General features: G+C 46.4%; 2 protein-coding genes across 2 annotated transcripts; both read left to right on the forward strand.

The window, feature by feature from the left end:
- Positions 1-4822: 4822 nt before the first annotated feature.
- On the forward strand, positions 4823-5764 carry LOC115274265 (olfactory receptor-like protein OLF3). The gene has a single exon (XM_029917706.1). It carries the CDS (start codon positions 4823-4825, stop codon positions 5762-5764), a length of 942 nt encoding a protein of 313 aa, XP_029773566.1.
- A 4866-nt stretch (positions 5765-10630) lies between these two features.
- Positions 10631-15676, forward strand: LOC115274274 (olfactory receptor 2D2-like). Its single transcript, XM_029917718.1, is given in 5 exon segments — positions 10631-10703; positions 11733-12328; positions 14238-14430; positions 15221-15323; positions 15580-15676. Coding segments are annotated over 5 exon segments (1062 nt in total).
- The last annotated feature ends 1332 nt before the right edge of the window (positions 15677-17008 follow it).

The following is a 17008-nucleotide window of genomic DNA, read 5'->3' on the forward strand; positions in this document are numbered from 1 at the left end:
TAAAACCCCATCCTGACCTGTTATTTTCTCTGCTCTGTCTAAGTAATTCCAGTAAGGAAATTAAAACTTTGTGGAAGATGATTAAGAATGAAAAGGTCAGACTTAGTGAAAGCCAGAAAAACTTCTGGTATGAAAATATGCAAAGGAAACCCAACTCGACAAAAATGTGATACTGGAGACCACTCCAGAGTCTATGGAAATATTTTCGTGACTGTGAACTTGAGATTTCTCACTCACTTCCAGGCCACAGACATGATGGCTTTACTGTGCATCTTACTGTTCCCTGGTCACTAACACCAGCTGTGTGGAAAGAGGAGAGAAGGTGCCCATCTTCTTCCCTTAGCAAGGAGCTCAGGCTCTGGGACCGCAGTTCCTCTTCTCCTTCGCAATTAATCTCAATCCCTTTCCAACGATTTGGAGTGAATATTCCTATCTCAACTCCGGCCAAAGTCCCAACAATGCCATAGCCTGGAAGGGCAGTGAAAGACCCAAAAGTTCAAGAAGGGCTCATTAGTATGGGAACTAGAAGGACAATTAAAAGTGGAGATAAAATGTTTGCAGAATGTCTATCCCACAGGGAACTGGGAAGAGTGGGGAGCGGTGGTTGCAGGTAAGTAGATGGGGGCAGGGATGAATAAAGGAACACACCAAGAGCAAGTAATTGCCCTCCCGGGATTCTTAGGTTCTGAAAAGTTAGCAGCTGAGACTGATGAAGTAAAACCTCCACCCCCCAGGACAGGACAGACAACTGTTTCAAGGGCTTCCTGAGAAACGTGTCACTTCATCACCCAAAAGGAATTCCGTGCAGGAGATGAGCATGCAGCAGCCTTGGTGAGTCCCCCACTGGGAAGGTTAAGAGGAGGTGGGATGGAGTAGAGCCCAAATTCCTGGAAGCAGCCAGGACAGCCTGGGGATCCTCCCCTGTGTTTTTCCCACAATTATAATTGGAGCTTCTTTGATTCTTCCCATGACCTAGAAAATGCAACCATTGCTTTCGAGCCCCTCAATAGAGTCCTGGGTGTTGATGAATCACTGAATCGAATCGACAGTATAAACTAAAGTGCTCAGCATATAGACACACACTGAGAACACTGAAGAAGGGAGGTCAAAGGGATCTTTTCTTGGCCTCAAGATATTGCATTATATTGAAGATAAGATGGAATGCAGAAGAGCAGAGCTTAATTACTATAAGAACCAAACATAGACATAAGCCTATCTTTTAAAAAAAAAAAAAGAGGAAGGTGAATAGTCTCAAGTTTTAAGACGCATGATCCTTAGGGGAACTAACGTAGGCTTTTTAAGGGTCATCCCACTCCAGAAATTATCTGGGTCCGACTTTGGAAAGAACCTCTGACGACCCAAGTGGATCTCCCATTTCTATCTGTGTGGCCCCTTCCCTATTTTCTTAACTTCTGGTTTTTAAGTCAAGCTGATCCCATTCAGAGGCACCTGCCCAAATAGCTGTGTTCCCCAAACCCAGTAACCTATCATATCTTAGTGTCCGCACAAGCTATGCATTTCTTCTTAAAGACTGAAGAATTTCTTTTTCCCTCTTATATTGCTTCCAACTACAGCTTGCATGTATTCACTTACTGCAGATCTTTAGAGTTGGAGAAATCTTGGTGTCTACCTAATTTGCTCATTCTGCAGATGAAGAAACGATGGCTCAAGAAGGTAGTGTTTACAAGGATATCTAGATGGTTTATTGATACAGGTTGACACCCAAGAAGTCTCCTCACTACTAATCTACATGCACCTTAAACTGCATCTACTTTTTCGAGAAGCAGATGCATTGATGGCTTCTTTGCTTCTACTTTGTTATTTCTACATATCTGACTTGTTATTTATATAGTCTGACTTTGTCTCCACTTACCAGACTTGGTAGTTTCATTTGAATACTCTAGTAAGGTCATGATAAGCTGCCCTCTAGCCCTCTGCCAGGCTGAATCCCTGGAGAGAGGAACAAGGCTGGACTATACATCCTGTAACCCCAGCACCGGCCACTGGACCGGGCACTACTCAGCGCTCAGTAAGTGTTCATTAAGCCAAGCAAAGTGGAATGAGATTCTCTAATCCCAAAAAGCTGAGAACAAGACCATCTATTAATAAAAAGGTTTATCACCATCTAAAAACAGTATCAAAGGGACACCTGGGTGGTTCAGTCAGTTAAGCATCCAACTTCAGCTCAGATCATGATCTCACAGCTTGTGGGTCTGAGCCCCACATCAGGCTCTGTGCTGATGGCTCAAAGCCTGGAGCCTGCTTTGGATTCTGTCTCTCCCTCTCTCTGCCACTCCCCTGCCTGCTTGCTTGCACTAGCAGGCTCTCTTTCTCTCTCTGTCTCAAAAATAAGTAAACATTAAAAATTTAAAAAAATAAAAACAGCATCAAAATTTTATCGGAAAAAAAAGGTATTGAGCTCATATGGCACCCAGAGCATAGTACCACCCACTGGGTATACACAAATCCTCCACCTTAATTCTTCGCTTATTGAAGCAGGGTCTTCAGGAAGTTAAGTAATATTTAGGCAATAGGATTTATTGCAATGGGGATTTATGTTTATTTATTCTGTCAACTTTCTGGCCTCTAGAGCACACATTCATATTGTTTCTTGTCTTTGTATCACTTGGGCAGAATTTACTTTGGTGAAATTGACTTGCTGAATGTAATCACAATAGCCAGTTATGTTTATTTAGTACTTTACAAAGCACATTCACGTCCATTTTTTCATTTGATCTTACTCAAGATATTGTGCAGTAGGCATTATTATTTGTCCCACATTTCAAATGAAGAAACTGAGACTTGACCTCATAGGTCATATAGGGCACATAGCAGGCTAATGGAAGAGACAACTAGAACTCCGATCCCTTGATTTCTCATTCAAAGCTTTTCACACTCACTACACAGTATTTCTCTTCATGGCAAGGGAGCTGTCCCGGAGCTCCCATCTAAGATTCCTTAGGGGTCTCGGTTCCTAGTCCAGTGCCTTCCACAACTTCCTCCCGACCCCTCACTCCCTGGCTCAGGGAGAGCTGAGAATGTGCAGTGCAGACTTACACCTGGTTCCAGTGTGGTTCCCAGGGAGATCTGACACCTGGGCCGACCACCTTACTCCTGTTCCTTGGTTTCCTTGTCTACAAAAAGAAATGGATGGAATCCATGATCTCTATGGTTCCTTTCACTTCTTACAGTGCTTCATTTTCTTATATAGTGATAGGGCTCCTCTAAGGGAATCTGGATCCACGGCAGTGACTCTGAAGGGGGAAATTCTGGATGCCTGGCAGCCTACAGATCATATATCAGGGCCCAGTTACCTCCTCTGCTGATACAAGGACCCAGCTCGGTGGGCAGCCACAGGCTCCCTGGGGTGGTGCTCAGAACCCAGCCACCAGCCACCATCCTCTGGCCCTACAACCAGGTCATCAACACGGAGAATCTGAAGTTTCTGCAGTGATGCCTTCAGGCCAGTGCGGGACCAGGGCTGAAGGGAGGGTGGGGGGTGCCTGCTCCACCCAGGTGTCCACTCTCTCACAGGCCGCGGTTCCCAGCCAGAGGACATCTCAACCGGATTATGCCTTTCAGCTCTATTATGTTTGATTTTTAGCTCCACGCTGGTTTTCTTCACACTGATGTGCTCCTTTTTGTCCTCTGTTTGGCTGTCTCGTTTGATTGTCACAGATTTTACCAAGATCCAATCTCGAAGTTCCTTACTTGATTCTGCTGCACTGCTGATTTTCTAAACACAAATTCCTAATGTTGAAAGGCATTATATGCTAGAAGTTGGCTGAAAGCCTAGTACCCCATATACTCAATAAATATTTTTAATAACTGAGTTCATTGATTTGTTAACTATTTTAAGAATGGGAAATATACCTTCAGGTTACATTTGAATCTATTTTTACACTGGACCAGTCAGTACATTGGAAGGGAGGTAATCCAACACAATCATAGCTGAGAAAGGAGAATGCATTCCTCCTGCAAGAGTCAGAGGATTTCGGTCAGTCCATATCAGTAGTAGTAAGTATCACTGTTTTCCAAGAGCCCTCATTACATTATTTTGTTAATCATTTACTTAAACATCTAAATAAATGTCTACAACTTACTACGTAAATGGCACATTATTGAGAAGTAAGACATAACCAGTGGTAATTTAATTATAGCCACAAATTTAATTAACCAGCTAGTAACCTTGTTCTTCTCCTTCAAAGCACTTAACACAATTATACTTAATTTTTGTAATTATTAATTCAATCTTCGCATCCCTGATTAAGTTACAAGAACCACGCGAGCAGGGCTCCTGTCCGGGTCTCCCTTGCTCACAGGTGTCGGGTCGGGCACAGGTCCTGGCACACACAGGCCGAACAGGCGCTGGCTTCAGACCACATCCTGCTCCTCTTCCCCATCCCCCACTTTGCTTCCCTCCTTTTTCCGATTTCTAGACTTTCTTCCTTAGTTTTTTTTTTATCTCTTTCTTTCTTTTATGTCTTCCCTTCTACCCTTTCTCCATCACTTTTTTTCCTCTATCTTCCTTCCATGGTGAATTAACAACTGTAGCTGTGCTAGATCCTAGCCCCAAAAGGGTGGTCAGAACAAGGACTTTCAGCTTGAGAACCTCACAGTCTAGTTGAGAACCCAGGTGTCCCTTCCTCCGGCACATTCACTGCATTCTCCCTAAGCAGCCAAGTTAAGGAACAGGAGGGTAAGTGTCCCTGTTGCAGCTCACGTGCTGGCTCATGGCTGAATTCCCGGACTCCTAGAGTGTGACCTCCACTTGCCCCTCTCTGACTCTGCTCCTCTTCTGGCAGCCCAGCCCACCTGCGCCATGAGGAGGGACAACCTGACCTGGGAAAATGAGTTTATCCTCCTGGGGCTCTCCAGCGACAGGCAGACCCAGGCTGGACTCTTTGCCCTGTTTGGGGCTGCCTATGTGCTCACCCTGCTGGGCAACGGGCTCATCATCCTCCTGATCGGCCTGGACGCACGGCTGCACCTGCCCATGTACTTCTTCCTTCTCAATCTCTCGGTGGTGGACATCTGCTACACCTCCAGCGGGGTCCCCCAGATGCTGGTGCACCTCCTCCTGGAGAAGAAGACCATCTCCTTCACCCGATGTGGGACCCAGCTCTTCTTCTCACTGGCCCTGGGGGGCACCGAGTTCCTGCTTCTGGCCGCTATGGCCTATGACCGCTACGTGGCCATCTGTGACCCCCTGTGCTATGTGGCAGTGATGAGCCCGAGGTGCTGTGCAGGCCTGGCAGCTGTCTCTTGGCTTGTGGGCCTGGTGAACTCTTTAGTGGAGACGGTGGTCACCATGCGTCTGCCTACCTGTGGGCACCGCGTGCTGAACCACGTGGCTTGTGAGACGCTGGCACTAGTCCGCTTGGCCTGCGTGGATGTCACCCTCAACCAGGTGGTCATACTGGCCTCCAGCGTGGTGGTGCTGCTGGTGCCGTGCGGCCTGGTGTCGCTGTCCTACACCTACATTGTGGCAGCTGTCCTGCGGATCCGCTCTGCTGGGGGACGCCACAAAGCCTTCGGGACCTGTGCCTCCCACCTCGCCGTGGTCTCCATGTCTTACGGAATGGCCCTGGTCACCTACATGCAGCCCCGCTCCACAGCCTCCGCCCAGCAGGACAAGGTGGTGACGCTCTTTTACGCTGTAATGACCCCCATGTTGAATCCACTCATCTACAGTCTACGTAACAACGAGATGAAGGCCGCTCTGGGTCGAGTTCTGATGAGGAGTTCTGAATCCAAATGTTAGTACACAGCTTCATCCTACGAGGCCTCACTCTGACGACCGTGGGCCTTGGAGTGTGCACTCGGCACAGTGTGTGCATGTTTGTAAGGAGGCAGGTAGGGAGACCCCAATCTGCACCATGATCTTTTGAGGTAACAGGGAAATGGACTATATCCCTGAACTTTATTTTTCGTCCCTGACTTCTTCTAAAAATGTGAATTACAATTTACAAACATACCCAATGGGAAAAAAAATTAAAAAAAGATATACCAGCGCATATGAATTGGGAAGGAAGGTTCAATCAGAAGTTCGGGCGGTGTATCTAAAATCTAGAACCATATGCCTAAGCTTTTCTGCAATCGGTGCAAAAGGGGAGGGGAGGAGGGAGCTATGATCTACAAAATTCACTGGGCCGGAGGGATCAAACAGGCTTTCGGCCAGAAATGCAAAGGTCACTCCTGTGACTCACTCATAGCCCAGCCCAGCTCAGTAGGGTGGGGAATTCACACAGGGACTTGGAGCCAAAGTCACAGAAACTCTCCCCACACAGCCTGAAGAGCAGGACTAGACATGTGGCCCGGGAACACCCCTCGGCCTTGCAGCGGTGGCAAGTGGTGGCCCAAAAGTCAAGCATTCGGGACCTCAAACATACTTTCTCCACCAGCAGGTCTAAGGATATACTCTTCTGAAAACAGAGATGTCCTCAGAACGCCCACTTGACCGTCACGGCACGCCCCAGCGGAGGGGCACCGAGCAAGCTGCTCAGCACGGAAAGACTCAGTTTGCAGTTTTGCTCCACTCTGGCAATACACAATTAGTGCCTGAGCTCTAAATATCCTAACCCAAAAAGTGAAACAGCACTAGCGTCGTCCAGGGAAATATTTAAAACAACATTTAAAAAATAAAATAAAGCATCTTTTATCTAAGTATCACAGGCATCTGGTTGCTTACCCACAAACAACAACAACAACAAAAAGACCCATAAATTGAGAACAATTCAAACTTCTAATCAATCTGCTGAGAAAATGCCAAAAAGTCACAAAGAAGGAGGATGGAGTACCTTTTTAAATTTTTAGTAAAAATTTTTTTTAATTGAGATAAAATTCACATAACATAGGATTCATGATTTTTCCCATTTTAGAGTGTACAATTCAGTAGCATTTAGTATATTCACCATGTTGTTCAACCTTATGTCTATCTAGTTCCAAAACATTTCCATCGCCCCAAAAGGGCACCTCATACCCTCTAACAAGTCCTTCTCCATTCCTGCCTCCACCCAGGCCCTGGCAACCCCCAACCTGCTTTCTGTCTTTACAGATTTGCCTACTCTAGACCCTTAACAGAACTGGAATCATAACAATATGTGGCCTTTTGTGGCTGCCTTCTTTCACTTAGCGTAACGTTTTGTAGCACATAACAGTGCTTCGTTCCTTTTGATGGCTGGATAATATTCCACTTATGGAAACAAACACATTTTCTTTACCCACCCCCCCGCCATTCATCAGGTAGTGGATGTCTGGGTTATTTCTAATTAACCACTTCTGTGAATAGTGCTGCTAGAAATGTCTATGTGTACGTTTTTGTTTGAATTATGGTTTTGTTTGTTTTGTTTTTGATTCTTTGGGGCATATACCTTAGAATGGGATTGCTGGATCATATGGTACTTTTATGTTTAACTTTTTTTAAGTTTATTTATAATTTTTTGAGAAAAAGGCAGAGAGAGAGAGGGAGAGAAAGATCGCAAGCAGGCTCCCCGCTGTCAGCATCAACCTCCATGAGGACTCAAACTTACAAACTATGAGATCACAAACTGAGCCAAAATCAAGAGTTGGAAGCTCAATGGACTGAGCCACCCAGGCGCCCCTAACTTTTTTGAGGAACCACTAAATTGCTGGCCAAACTTAGGTTTTGTTTCTTAGATGACAGCCATCCCAGTGGGTAGGAAATGGTGCCCCAACCCAGCTCTAAGCCACATGTCCCTAGTGACTAACGATGCAGAGCATCTTTCCACGTGCCTGTTGGCCACGTGTACATCTTCTCTGGAGAAATGTCCAGCAAAAATTTCTTTTTTACTTTTTATTTGGGACCCTCTCTTCTTCCTCCCCGTCCCTCAGCCCCTGCCCACCTCCCTCGCCCCTACCACAACCAGCACCCTCCATCAGCCTTCCCCCTTCCCTGCCCCACGCCCATGTGAGATGTGAGGCACTCAGCCCCATCTCTGGTCAAAATGTTTTAACTCCCATTTTTAGATCCTTCTGTAACTATTAATAAACAGTAAACAAATAATCTTTTCCTTTCTCCACTGCCTCCATGTGGAGGTGTTTGTCTGCCCTTTGCCCAGTGCCTACATTTTGCACAGCAAAGAAACCTCAGGAGTTCTTTCTCTTTAGTTAGTGAGGAAGAGTAACTCACAAGCATTTATACTTTAATATACATTCCTTTATCTTCATCACATGTCTATGGAACATCCATCACTGAGCAGTGGGATATCCTAGTACACTTTCTAATAGCCGGGCTACAAAATGATGACCAAGATCCCTGAATCAGCAAGCTCTGTGTATGGGAGTTCTTTTTTATAAAACCAGTTAAAATTTAGAAGGTCAACCAAAAGCAATGATATCCCTTCTTTACAGGCTGAGCTGTAAACCTTTATTAAAGTACTGTATAGTAGGGACACTAATCTATTAAAGCATCCTCTAATCCTAATGATGAAAACACATCTTATGTATACAAAATAATACTTCTAATCTATTGTTTGTGGCAGGAATGCAAACATCTAGTTTATCCAAATACACTAGTTCATTAAGTTACAAGTTAGTAAAAAAAGGTAGTAAGTCCAAAATATTTTCCTACTTATCCAATTGTTTGACTTTTAGAATTAAAAAAAAAAAAGTGGCCCTTGTCTCTTTATTTTTTAATGTTTGTAAATGTTTATTTTTGAGAGCGTGTGAGCGGGGGAGGTACAGAGAGGAGGCAGAGGACAGAAGATCTAAAGCAGGCTCTGTGCTGAGAGCAGAGAGCCCTATGGGAGGGCTCGAACTCACAAACCATGAGATCATGACCTGAGCCAAAGTCAGATGTTCAACCGACTGAGCCACCCATGGGTCCCTGGCCCAGGTCTCTTCAAAGACTCAGTGCATTTGAAGGGCACTTACTAATCAGGAGGAAAACTGGTCCCTCAAGAACCCTTCTGAGTGGAGTCATTCTTGAGGTGTTATTATAGAGTGGACCCTCTGAAAACATCAACAGGAAAGTTCTATACTGAGCTTCTAGATGAGAGAATGAATTTTAAAACCACTCCTTACTCTGATGTTCATTCAGCCAGTCTACCAACTCCACATGCCAGTCTCCATTAGAAACGAGAAAGGGGTACGGTAGAAAGAGAAAACACCCTGTCTACCCTTCAAGGAGTTAGTCTGTTACAAGTCATAAAAGGAGAGTGAAAAGATCAGGCTTAGCAGACGGGCTCTTCCAATTCTGCCTCCTGGCTGCAGAGAAAGGTGAGAGTCCTGTGTGTGGGCTCAATACTCTCACTGAAGTAGGCGGTGAGTATTTTCCTCCTGCAGCTGAAACGGAAGGACGTCAGCTGCCCTAATGAACTGGGCCACCAGTCCACCTGCCTCTCCAAACTGCTCTTCAGCCAGCTTCCCTACATTACTTCAAGGCAGCTCGAAGTCCCCTGGGAGCCGCGTCCTAAAACAGCACACCTTTCCTGACCCCCCCCTCCCATAAATCACACTTGTCCCACACGTCCTTTGGCGGTGATGCTGCTCCCCACTCGCTGCGCTGACACACTGTGCGCTCCATGCCACCACACAGTATGACAGAGCGGGAAGAACCCAGGAATGTGGTCCTCCGATGCCACATCCAGTCCCAGCTCTGCTCCCAGCTTTGCTCACGCAAACCCCTTCTGCTCCCCAAGCCTCAGTGTCCTCATTTGTAAAATGACAAGGTAGGAATGATGATCCTAAAAGTTCCTTCCAGGTTTGTTTTTTCATTTCTGTGTTCTCTCTCATTTTGCATTTTATTCCCTTCCAAGCCGAGAACTCCAGTTGCTGCTCTGGGTACTCAGGAGCCACATGTGGGGAGTAAAGTTTGGCTGCTCACTGCCGTGACTAGAGAAGCAGGTTCTGGGGCTCCATGCCAGTGCGGGGCTCAGAAACCAGCAGGTGCCCTGCATTTTCCGCAGTGACACCTTCTGGCCACAGAAGGGCTGAAAGAGTGAAGGGAGTGGGTTCCGACCAGGTAGGAGAGACAGAGGGTACTGTCCACCTGCTTTGTCCTCTTCACCCCCATCTGCCCGTGAACTCTATCTCCGAGCATGGTTACAAAGACTTGGGCTGAATTGTTTTCATTTCCATTTCATTGGATTCTATGACCCATCTCTCATATCTTTAATACAGATCCTTTTCATTTAGATAATGCTCTGAAATTTATGAGGGCTTCTCATACATTATCTCATTGATATTTACTACTACTTACCCGGGTCTAAGATATTCTGAAACACTGTTTGGGGAAAACACCTAAGAAAGTAAGACTAAAAGAAGACCCAACACAAGAAAAAGCAAGATATCAAGGATCACGTTTTCACTGATTTAGTGGAATTTGAGGCAAATCATTTAAACTCTCTTGGCCTCAACTTTTTCAGAGAATGAAAAGCTTAGCCCAGAAGTTCTTTCTTCCTCAAAAACCCTTCTAGGTTTATCTCGAAACATCTTCCTCTCCCCAAAAGAACATGTATTGAGTCTTCAAAAATAAGATTAAAAGGTTCCATTTAAAACAGTGGTTCTCAAACTTAGCTTCACATTTTATTTGTCTGGGAAACATTAAAAGTTATGAATCTGCATCTCACCCACCTGAGATGGTGACTTGCTTGCCTTGGAGCATGGCATGGGCTTCCAGGGTCTTCGGAGCATGCTGGGTGATCCCAGCGTGCCGCCTCTGCAGCAGGCACTACTCTGGGGTCCGTGTGGGTCCTGGGGGACCTTCACAGTCACACCCTAGTGTCTGGAGTTTTCCTTCCTTCTCAAGCTTCCCCAGTGGGCCTTCACATGGGTTTTCCCCACAGTGGACCCTCTGCCATGTCCCTGTGGTCTCTCCTCACCCTGTACTACCTAAGAGCACTTTCTTCTCCCACCATGTTGCAAAGACACATAATGCAGACATGGTGATGGAGCTAGAGGGGCTTGCTATTCATAAACAGAGAAATAAACATTATTAAATTGCTTAGTACATTTTATTTGTATGAGGGAAAAAACAGCATCTTAGCCTTTGAGAGAAGCTAAAGAACAGCAAAGTAACCTGGGAGGCGTTCCAAGGGCACACCGGTCTCTTCCGTGACAGAAGGATTTACACATAACAAAGTTCAAAGGGTTGCAGAGGCACTCCCTCACTGACTTCATCTGTGGGCACCAGCAGGCTCCAAATGCTATGGTTGCAAGTGAGAGAGATATACATTCACCTTTTATAGATCACTTATGTTAACATTCAAACAAATGCCAGCATTTCACCAAGGAAACAGCATAATCTCAAGAAGCTGGGACATAATTATAGTAAGCATAATGTTCTACAATGAGGCCCTGATCTTATCAACCTAGGAATAAGCCTGATTAATCAGTATACTGAGAACCGAGTGAGGGATGTTCTCGGTCACTGCCCCAGCCTGCCTTATGGGAGAAACAGGAAGAACCGTGAGCTCCAGCGTGACTAGCAATGACAAGGAGGAAGTCCAGAGCGCAAGTCCTATGTCTCAGGATCAGAGAATAATCCTCAAGGCCACTACTTTAAACATTTTTTAAATTTGTGTACTCATACTGCGAAACATTTGTTAAGGAATCTTTGCATAAAAAGAAAAATCATAAAAGTTCCATGATTTGAAGAAGCTGAGAGTCTAATGGAGAAAATGTACAAGTTCTTGCAGTCCTGCCCAAAGTCCTTTGTTGTAAATTCTTATTGACTCTGGCTTCTCTAAGCCACCTCCTCCTCCCGGCAGCCCGGCCCACCTGCGCCACAAGGAGGGACAACCTGACCTGGGAAAATGAGTTTGTCCTCCTGGGGCTCTCCAGCGACAGGCAGACCCAGGCTGGACTCTTTGCCCTGTTTGGGGCCACCTACATGCTCACCCTGCTGGGCAATGGGCTCATCATCCTCCTGATCGGCCTGGACGCACGGCTGCACCTGCTCATGTACCTCTTCCTTCTCAATCTCTCGGTGGTGGACATCGGCTACACCTCCAGCAGGGTCCCCCAGATGCTGGTGCACCTCCTCCTGGAGAAGAAGACCATCTCCTTCACCTGATGTGGGACCCAGCTCTTCTTCTCCCTGGCCCTGGGGGGTACCGAGTTCCTGCTGCTGGCCGCTATGGCCTATGACCGCTACATGGCCGTCTGTGACCCTCTGTGCTCAGTAGCAGCAGTGTCTTGGCTTATGGGCCTGGTGAGTTCTGTGGTGGAGACAGTGGTCATGATGTACCTGCCCACCTGTGGGTACATGTGTGAACCATGTGGCCCAGGTGGATGTCACACACACCAGGTTGTAATGGTGGGCTTTGGTGTAGTGGTGCTTCTGGTGCCGGGAGCCGACTGTCGGGTAGGAACTCAGTTGTGTTACAGAGAAATACAGACAAACTCAAAAGAGGAAAGAGAAGGTGGCCTTCTAAGGACAGTAAAGCCTGTACTAAGGGATAAAGTATTTGTGCAACTGTGCATGTGTCTGTCTATGTATGGAAAATGTACTCTTTGTTTTTGAAGGCATATATAAATAATGACTTAAGTTCTGAAATCTTCTTTGTAGCTTTGGTCTGTTCTAAACAAGATTTAAAAGCAGTTCACACCAACCAGAAATCTTACACATCTGCCGACTGGGTGAACATGAGCATATGATCCCCAAGGGCACTTTCACCACTGGCCTAAATGTCAGCTTCATCATCTGCAGCCAATCATCAAACACCACATTAAATGACCACCTCTTCTGTGCGCAGCCTGAAGCCCTTCCTCGCCAACCCCCTCCTCCCAAGTGCAGAGAGCATCATGGGCTGGGCACACCATGCAGGTCTCAGAAAGAAATATCAATCAGCGAATAGATTTGTATGCAGTACACCATGCATACAAGAGAGACACACAAGTCCAACAGGAGAGCCTTACTTCCAACCTGGAGACTCTGTGGAAAGGTAAGAGATAAATGCCAAAAAACAAAAAAAGAAATCACAACGTAATTCAACAATGCAAAAATACAATTAAGAGGATATTTACTTAATTACCAAATATAAGACAGAGGTTCAAAACCCCATGGAACTCATGAAATTCTCCCACGAAGAGGAAAAAAATCTGGGTAGTTTGCAAACGTATTGAAGGGGAAGAAAATATTAAATAGGGCCTTAGGAAATGGTTGCATTTGGACAGCTGAGGGAGTTGAGAGATAGGTTCATTTTTGGTGAGTGGAAGAACCATAGAAACCAAGTGAGGAGGTAGAAAAAACTGAGGTCTGTCTGGGAAAGATCGAGAAAACCAGTTTGGTGAGAGCAAAGACTTCATCCTGAGGACTTAGGAGGAGGAAGTGAGGCTGGGAAGAGGGTTGGGAGGGCTTTGAAAACAAGGCCAAGGAATGGGCTTTAGAGGCCAGGGCAAGATGGCGGAGTTTCTGATATGGGGCATGACACATGTTGAGAGGGCATTCCAGAAGCTGTCCTTCCTCTGCACCAGGAGCGTTAGACGGACACTAAAACAAATAGCACAAACTTTTTCTCCTTTTGTCTGACAAACTCTATTTCACGCTTAACTAGAGGGAGTAAGTGAAGCCATTACTTGTAATTCAACTCCCTCTAATTTGGGCAGACTTTACAGACCAGGTAGATAAGGCAGGCTTCGAAGACCACAAAATTTGGGAAGAATGTTGACCAGAAGTTTTTTAAAACATTAGGAAATGCTAGAAGTAAAAGTGAACAGGTCTTGAAGTTGAGACTTGAACAAAGGGTGTAACTGTAGAGTGCCTTCTGCTTTCCGTTTTGTTTTGTTTTTTACTGAAAAGATAACCACACCATCTGAGCAACAGGCTGAAGACTCCACAAAACCCAACAGAGCTTGCCTGGTGTTTCTGTAAGCGTCACCTCTGATAACAAGCCTGCTGTTCTGCTGGCACGCCATGGCCCCAGAGGCAACCCTCTGGTTAGACAGGTCCCATCCTGGTTCAGGAAGGAATCTGGACTTTGCTTTTCTAAAACTGACTCACAAAACAGGTATGAGCCTCACCAAAGGCACTAGCCTGGCAAAGCCTTCGTACTTTTTAATCTTTTCTTCATGGAGAAAAAAATCAATGCATGAAGTCCAACGGTGGAAACTGAGTTCCAAGGCGGGAACTTTATTAGGAGAGGGCTTCTCGAGTCACTCAAAGGAGGGAGTAACAGGCATGCGGGAACACTGCTTGCTGTGCGGCCATTCTGAACAGACCCCGGAATTTCCACGGCAGAGGCCCCTGTGGCAGGACCTCCCTGCTCTGCCAGGAGAGCACTGACCTCTTCTACCCAGAACAAAACTCTGCCCCGACCCAGCACTCTTCCCTTCGCACGACCACACGACCGGGAATACCCCAAGAGAGCGGGGTGCTCAGCCTGGACTCCCTGACCGGCTTCCGTGCCGACGAGCACTGGAGCTCTGTGTTCACATCACATCCATCGCGTCATCGCCTCCTGAGGGGTTTGTAATGATCTGCTCGTTTTGTCCTTGAGCGCCCCCCAACACCGTAAACATCACGGGGACAGAAATGACATCTGTAATGCTCACGACTTAACCCTCAGCACAGAGAACTGTCTACAGGTAGGCACTCCAAAAATATTTGCAAACAAAATACACTGACAAACAATCCGCAGCCCCCCAAAACGTTAACACATCCTGACATATATTTTTGCATTGTGTTTTTAAATTTTATGAAATTTCTTTTATAAAACCTTTAGTAGTGAGCTGTGGTATTTGCCACTGGTTGGTAAGATGGGTTTTAGCTCAGCTTTGCTGACACCACAGAACTGGATTTTGCTTTGAAAAGCACCACCTACCAGATTTTGCTGTGGAAGGCCCAGCACATGGTCCAAGGCCCACCGCTCAGTCTGATTTCTCACTGATTCGTTCTGGTCTCCAACACATTTTCTTAGTCTTTTCATTTCTTTCCTCAATAGAACAGCTCGATATAGCAACGAGACAACACATAATATGCAATAAAGTTTTAAGATAACAGCTAGTATTTAGTAACTCTTACTATTCCTGTTATGGTTTTCTTCTTTCCCCTTTACGTCTTCAAAGAAAAAACAAAATTGCTTTTTTTTTTTTTTGCCTCCCTTAGCTGATGTCAAAAACTACTTAAGAGCTAAGTGAAATAAGTCATTCAGAGAAAGACAAATAACATGATTTCACGCCTACGTGGAAGTAAGAAACAGCGGCTCAGCGCCGGTACCCGGAGTCCGCGCGGGCCGGCTGGGCTGCCGGCCACCAGGCTGCCGCTGCCCCGGCTGCGAGGACGGGCTGACCCTGGAGGAGGACAGCACCGCCTCCACTTCGCCCGCGACACCCACCCCCACACGCACGTCCCCCACGAGGTAAGGACTCGGACGCATTCCAAAGCCGAAGGAGGCGGACGACACGCCCGTGGAGCAGCTGCCCGGGAGAACGTGGACTCTGCAGAGTCATGTCCTAAACGCGACAACCCTGTGCCTGTTTCACCCAGCCTCGGAGCCGCTCTGCGGACCAGCTGTGACGACCGTCCACAACTGCCGCGATGCCCAGTGTGGACACCACTGAGGGACGAGGGCCGGGCTGGCCCGCTGGGTCAGCGCTGCTCCCCCTGTTCCGCAGGGTGGGCTCCCGGGCAGGGGTGCGAACTGCGTGTCCTGAGAGTCTCTGTCAGTGTGGCAGAAAGCGAACCCTTTTCGAGGGGCTGCCCCGGATGTAAGTGCAGCCCGTCTGCCAGTCAGCAGATGAGCTCACTAACACCCGGGGGACTTTCTGGGAGGGGGTGGGAGGGCACCCATAACCAAGGGCACTCTAGAATGTCCTGCTCCTTTATCTTTCATACGTATGGGGGTAAGGACACTCTCTCACCATCAGCCCTCTTTTCTAAGTTTATTTGTTTATTTTGAGAGAGAGAGAGCGTGCATGCACACATGAGCAGGGGATGGGCAGAGAGAAGGAGAAAGAGAGAGATTCCCAAGCAGGCTCCACATCATCTGTCACCGCGGAGCCAATGCAGGGCTGGAACTCACACACTGCGAGACCGTGACCTGAGCGGAAAATGAGTCGGATGCTTAACGAACTGACCCACCCAGGCTCCCTCCATCCGCCCCCTTAAATATGTACCCTGCTTGCACTACTAAAAAAGTAAAATTTTATAAATAAAAAAAAAAAGAAAACAAATGAACAAAAGGGAAAAGAGAGAAACAAACCAACAACCAGACTCTTAATTACAGAAAAGAAACTGCCGGTTAGCAGAGGGGCGGTGGGGGGTGGGAGGGGCGGCGGGGACTCCGGAAGGGCGCATGCTGGTGGATCCTGACCCGCATCCTACATCCCGCCCACACAGTGACGTGTGGAGGTATCGCATCCCTGCACTGTACACCCGAAACTACTATCACACTGTGTAACTAACTGGAATTTAAATAAAACCTTAACCCAAACAAGCTACCTATGTGAACTATTCTGTGAGAGTCACAGCCCCTGGTGAATCTCCAGTGACCTCCTTCAGCATCGGAGTCCCTTCTCGGTGATTTCTTACCCACCACAAATGGTTTTTCTTTATCTCACTCACACTTAGCGTGTTGGCCTAATTTAGCATTTGAAGAAAATTAAAAGAATGGGAAAAAAACCAAGAGGAGTCAAAGAAAGAAAAAGAAACACTGGTCTTTCCTGGTGGCTAGGAAGGTCCCTGCAATACTCAGGGTTCTCTCCTCTTTTTGCAGTGATGCAGATACAGAATATCATTCTTAAAATAACATTAACTACACAATACTCTAAGTACTATTAACAAGTTATCATCAATACCGACGTGTCATGCACGTGTATTGCCCACATCAATCTTTGCGATTACTCTGAGGCAGTTGCTATTATCTCAGTGAATATGCCAGGGATCTAAGGCATAAAGGGTCAATTACATCTAGGAATTCAGAGCACATCATGTAAGACCTATATTTTCAAAAATTAAAACACCATTGAAAGTAATAAAAGAAATCTTGAATAGTTTTTTATTTTGTTTTGGGTGATGGAAGGGGGTAGGGGCAAAGGGAGAGAG

This window comes from Suricata suricatta, chromosome 2 (assembly GCF_006229205.1).
Source record: "Suricata suricatta isolate VVHF042 chromosome 2, meerkat_22Aug2017_6uvM2_HiC, whole genome shotgun sequence".
NCBI classification, from domain to species: domain Eukaryota; kingdom Metazoa; phylum Chordata; class Mammalia; order Carnivora; family Herpestidae; genus Suricata; species Suricata suricatta.

Bases quoted from the DNA above. Each gene is read 5' to 3' on its own strand.
- LOC115274265 (XM_029917706.1), top strand. From the start codon at position 4,823: ATGAGGAGGGACAACCTGACCTGGGAAAATGAGTTTATCCTCCTGGGG.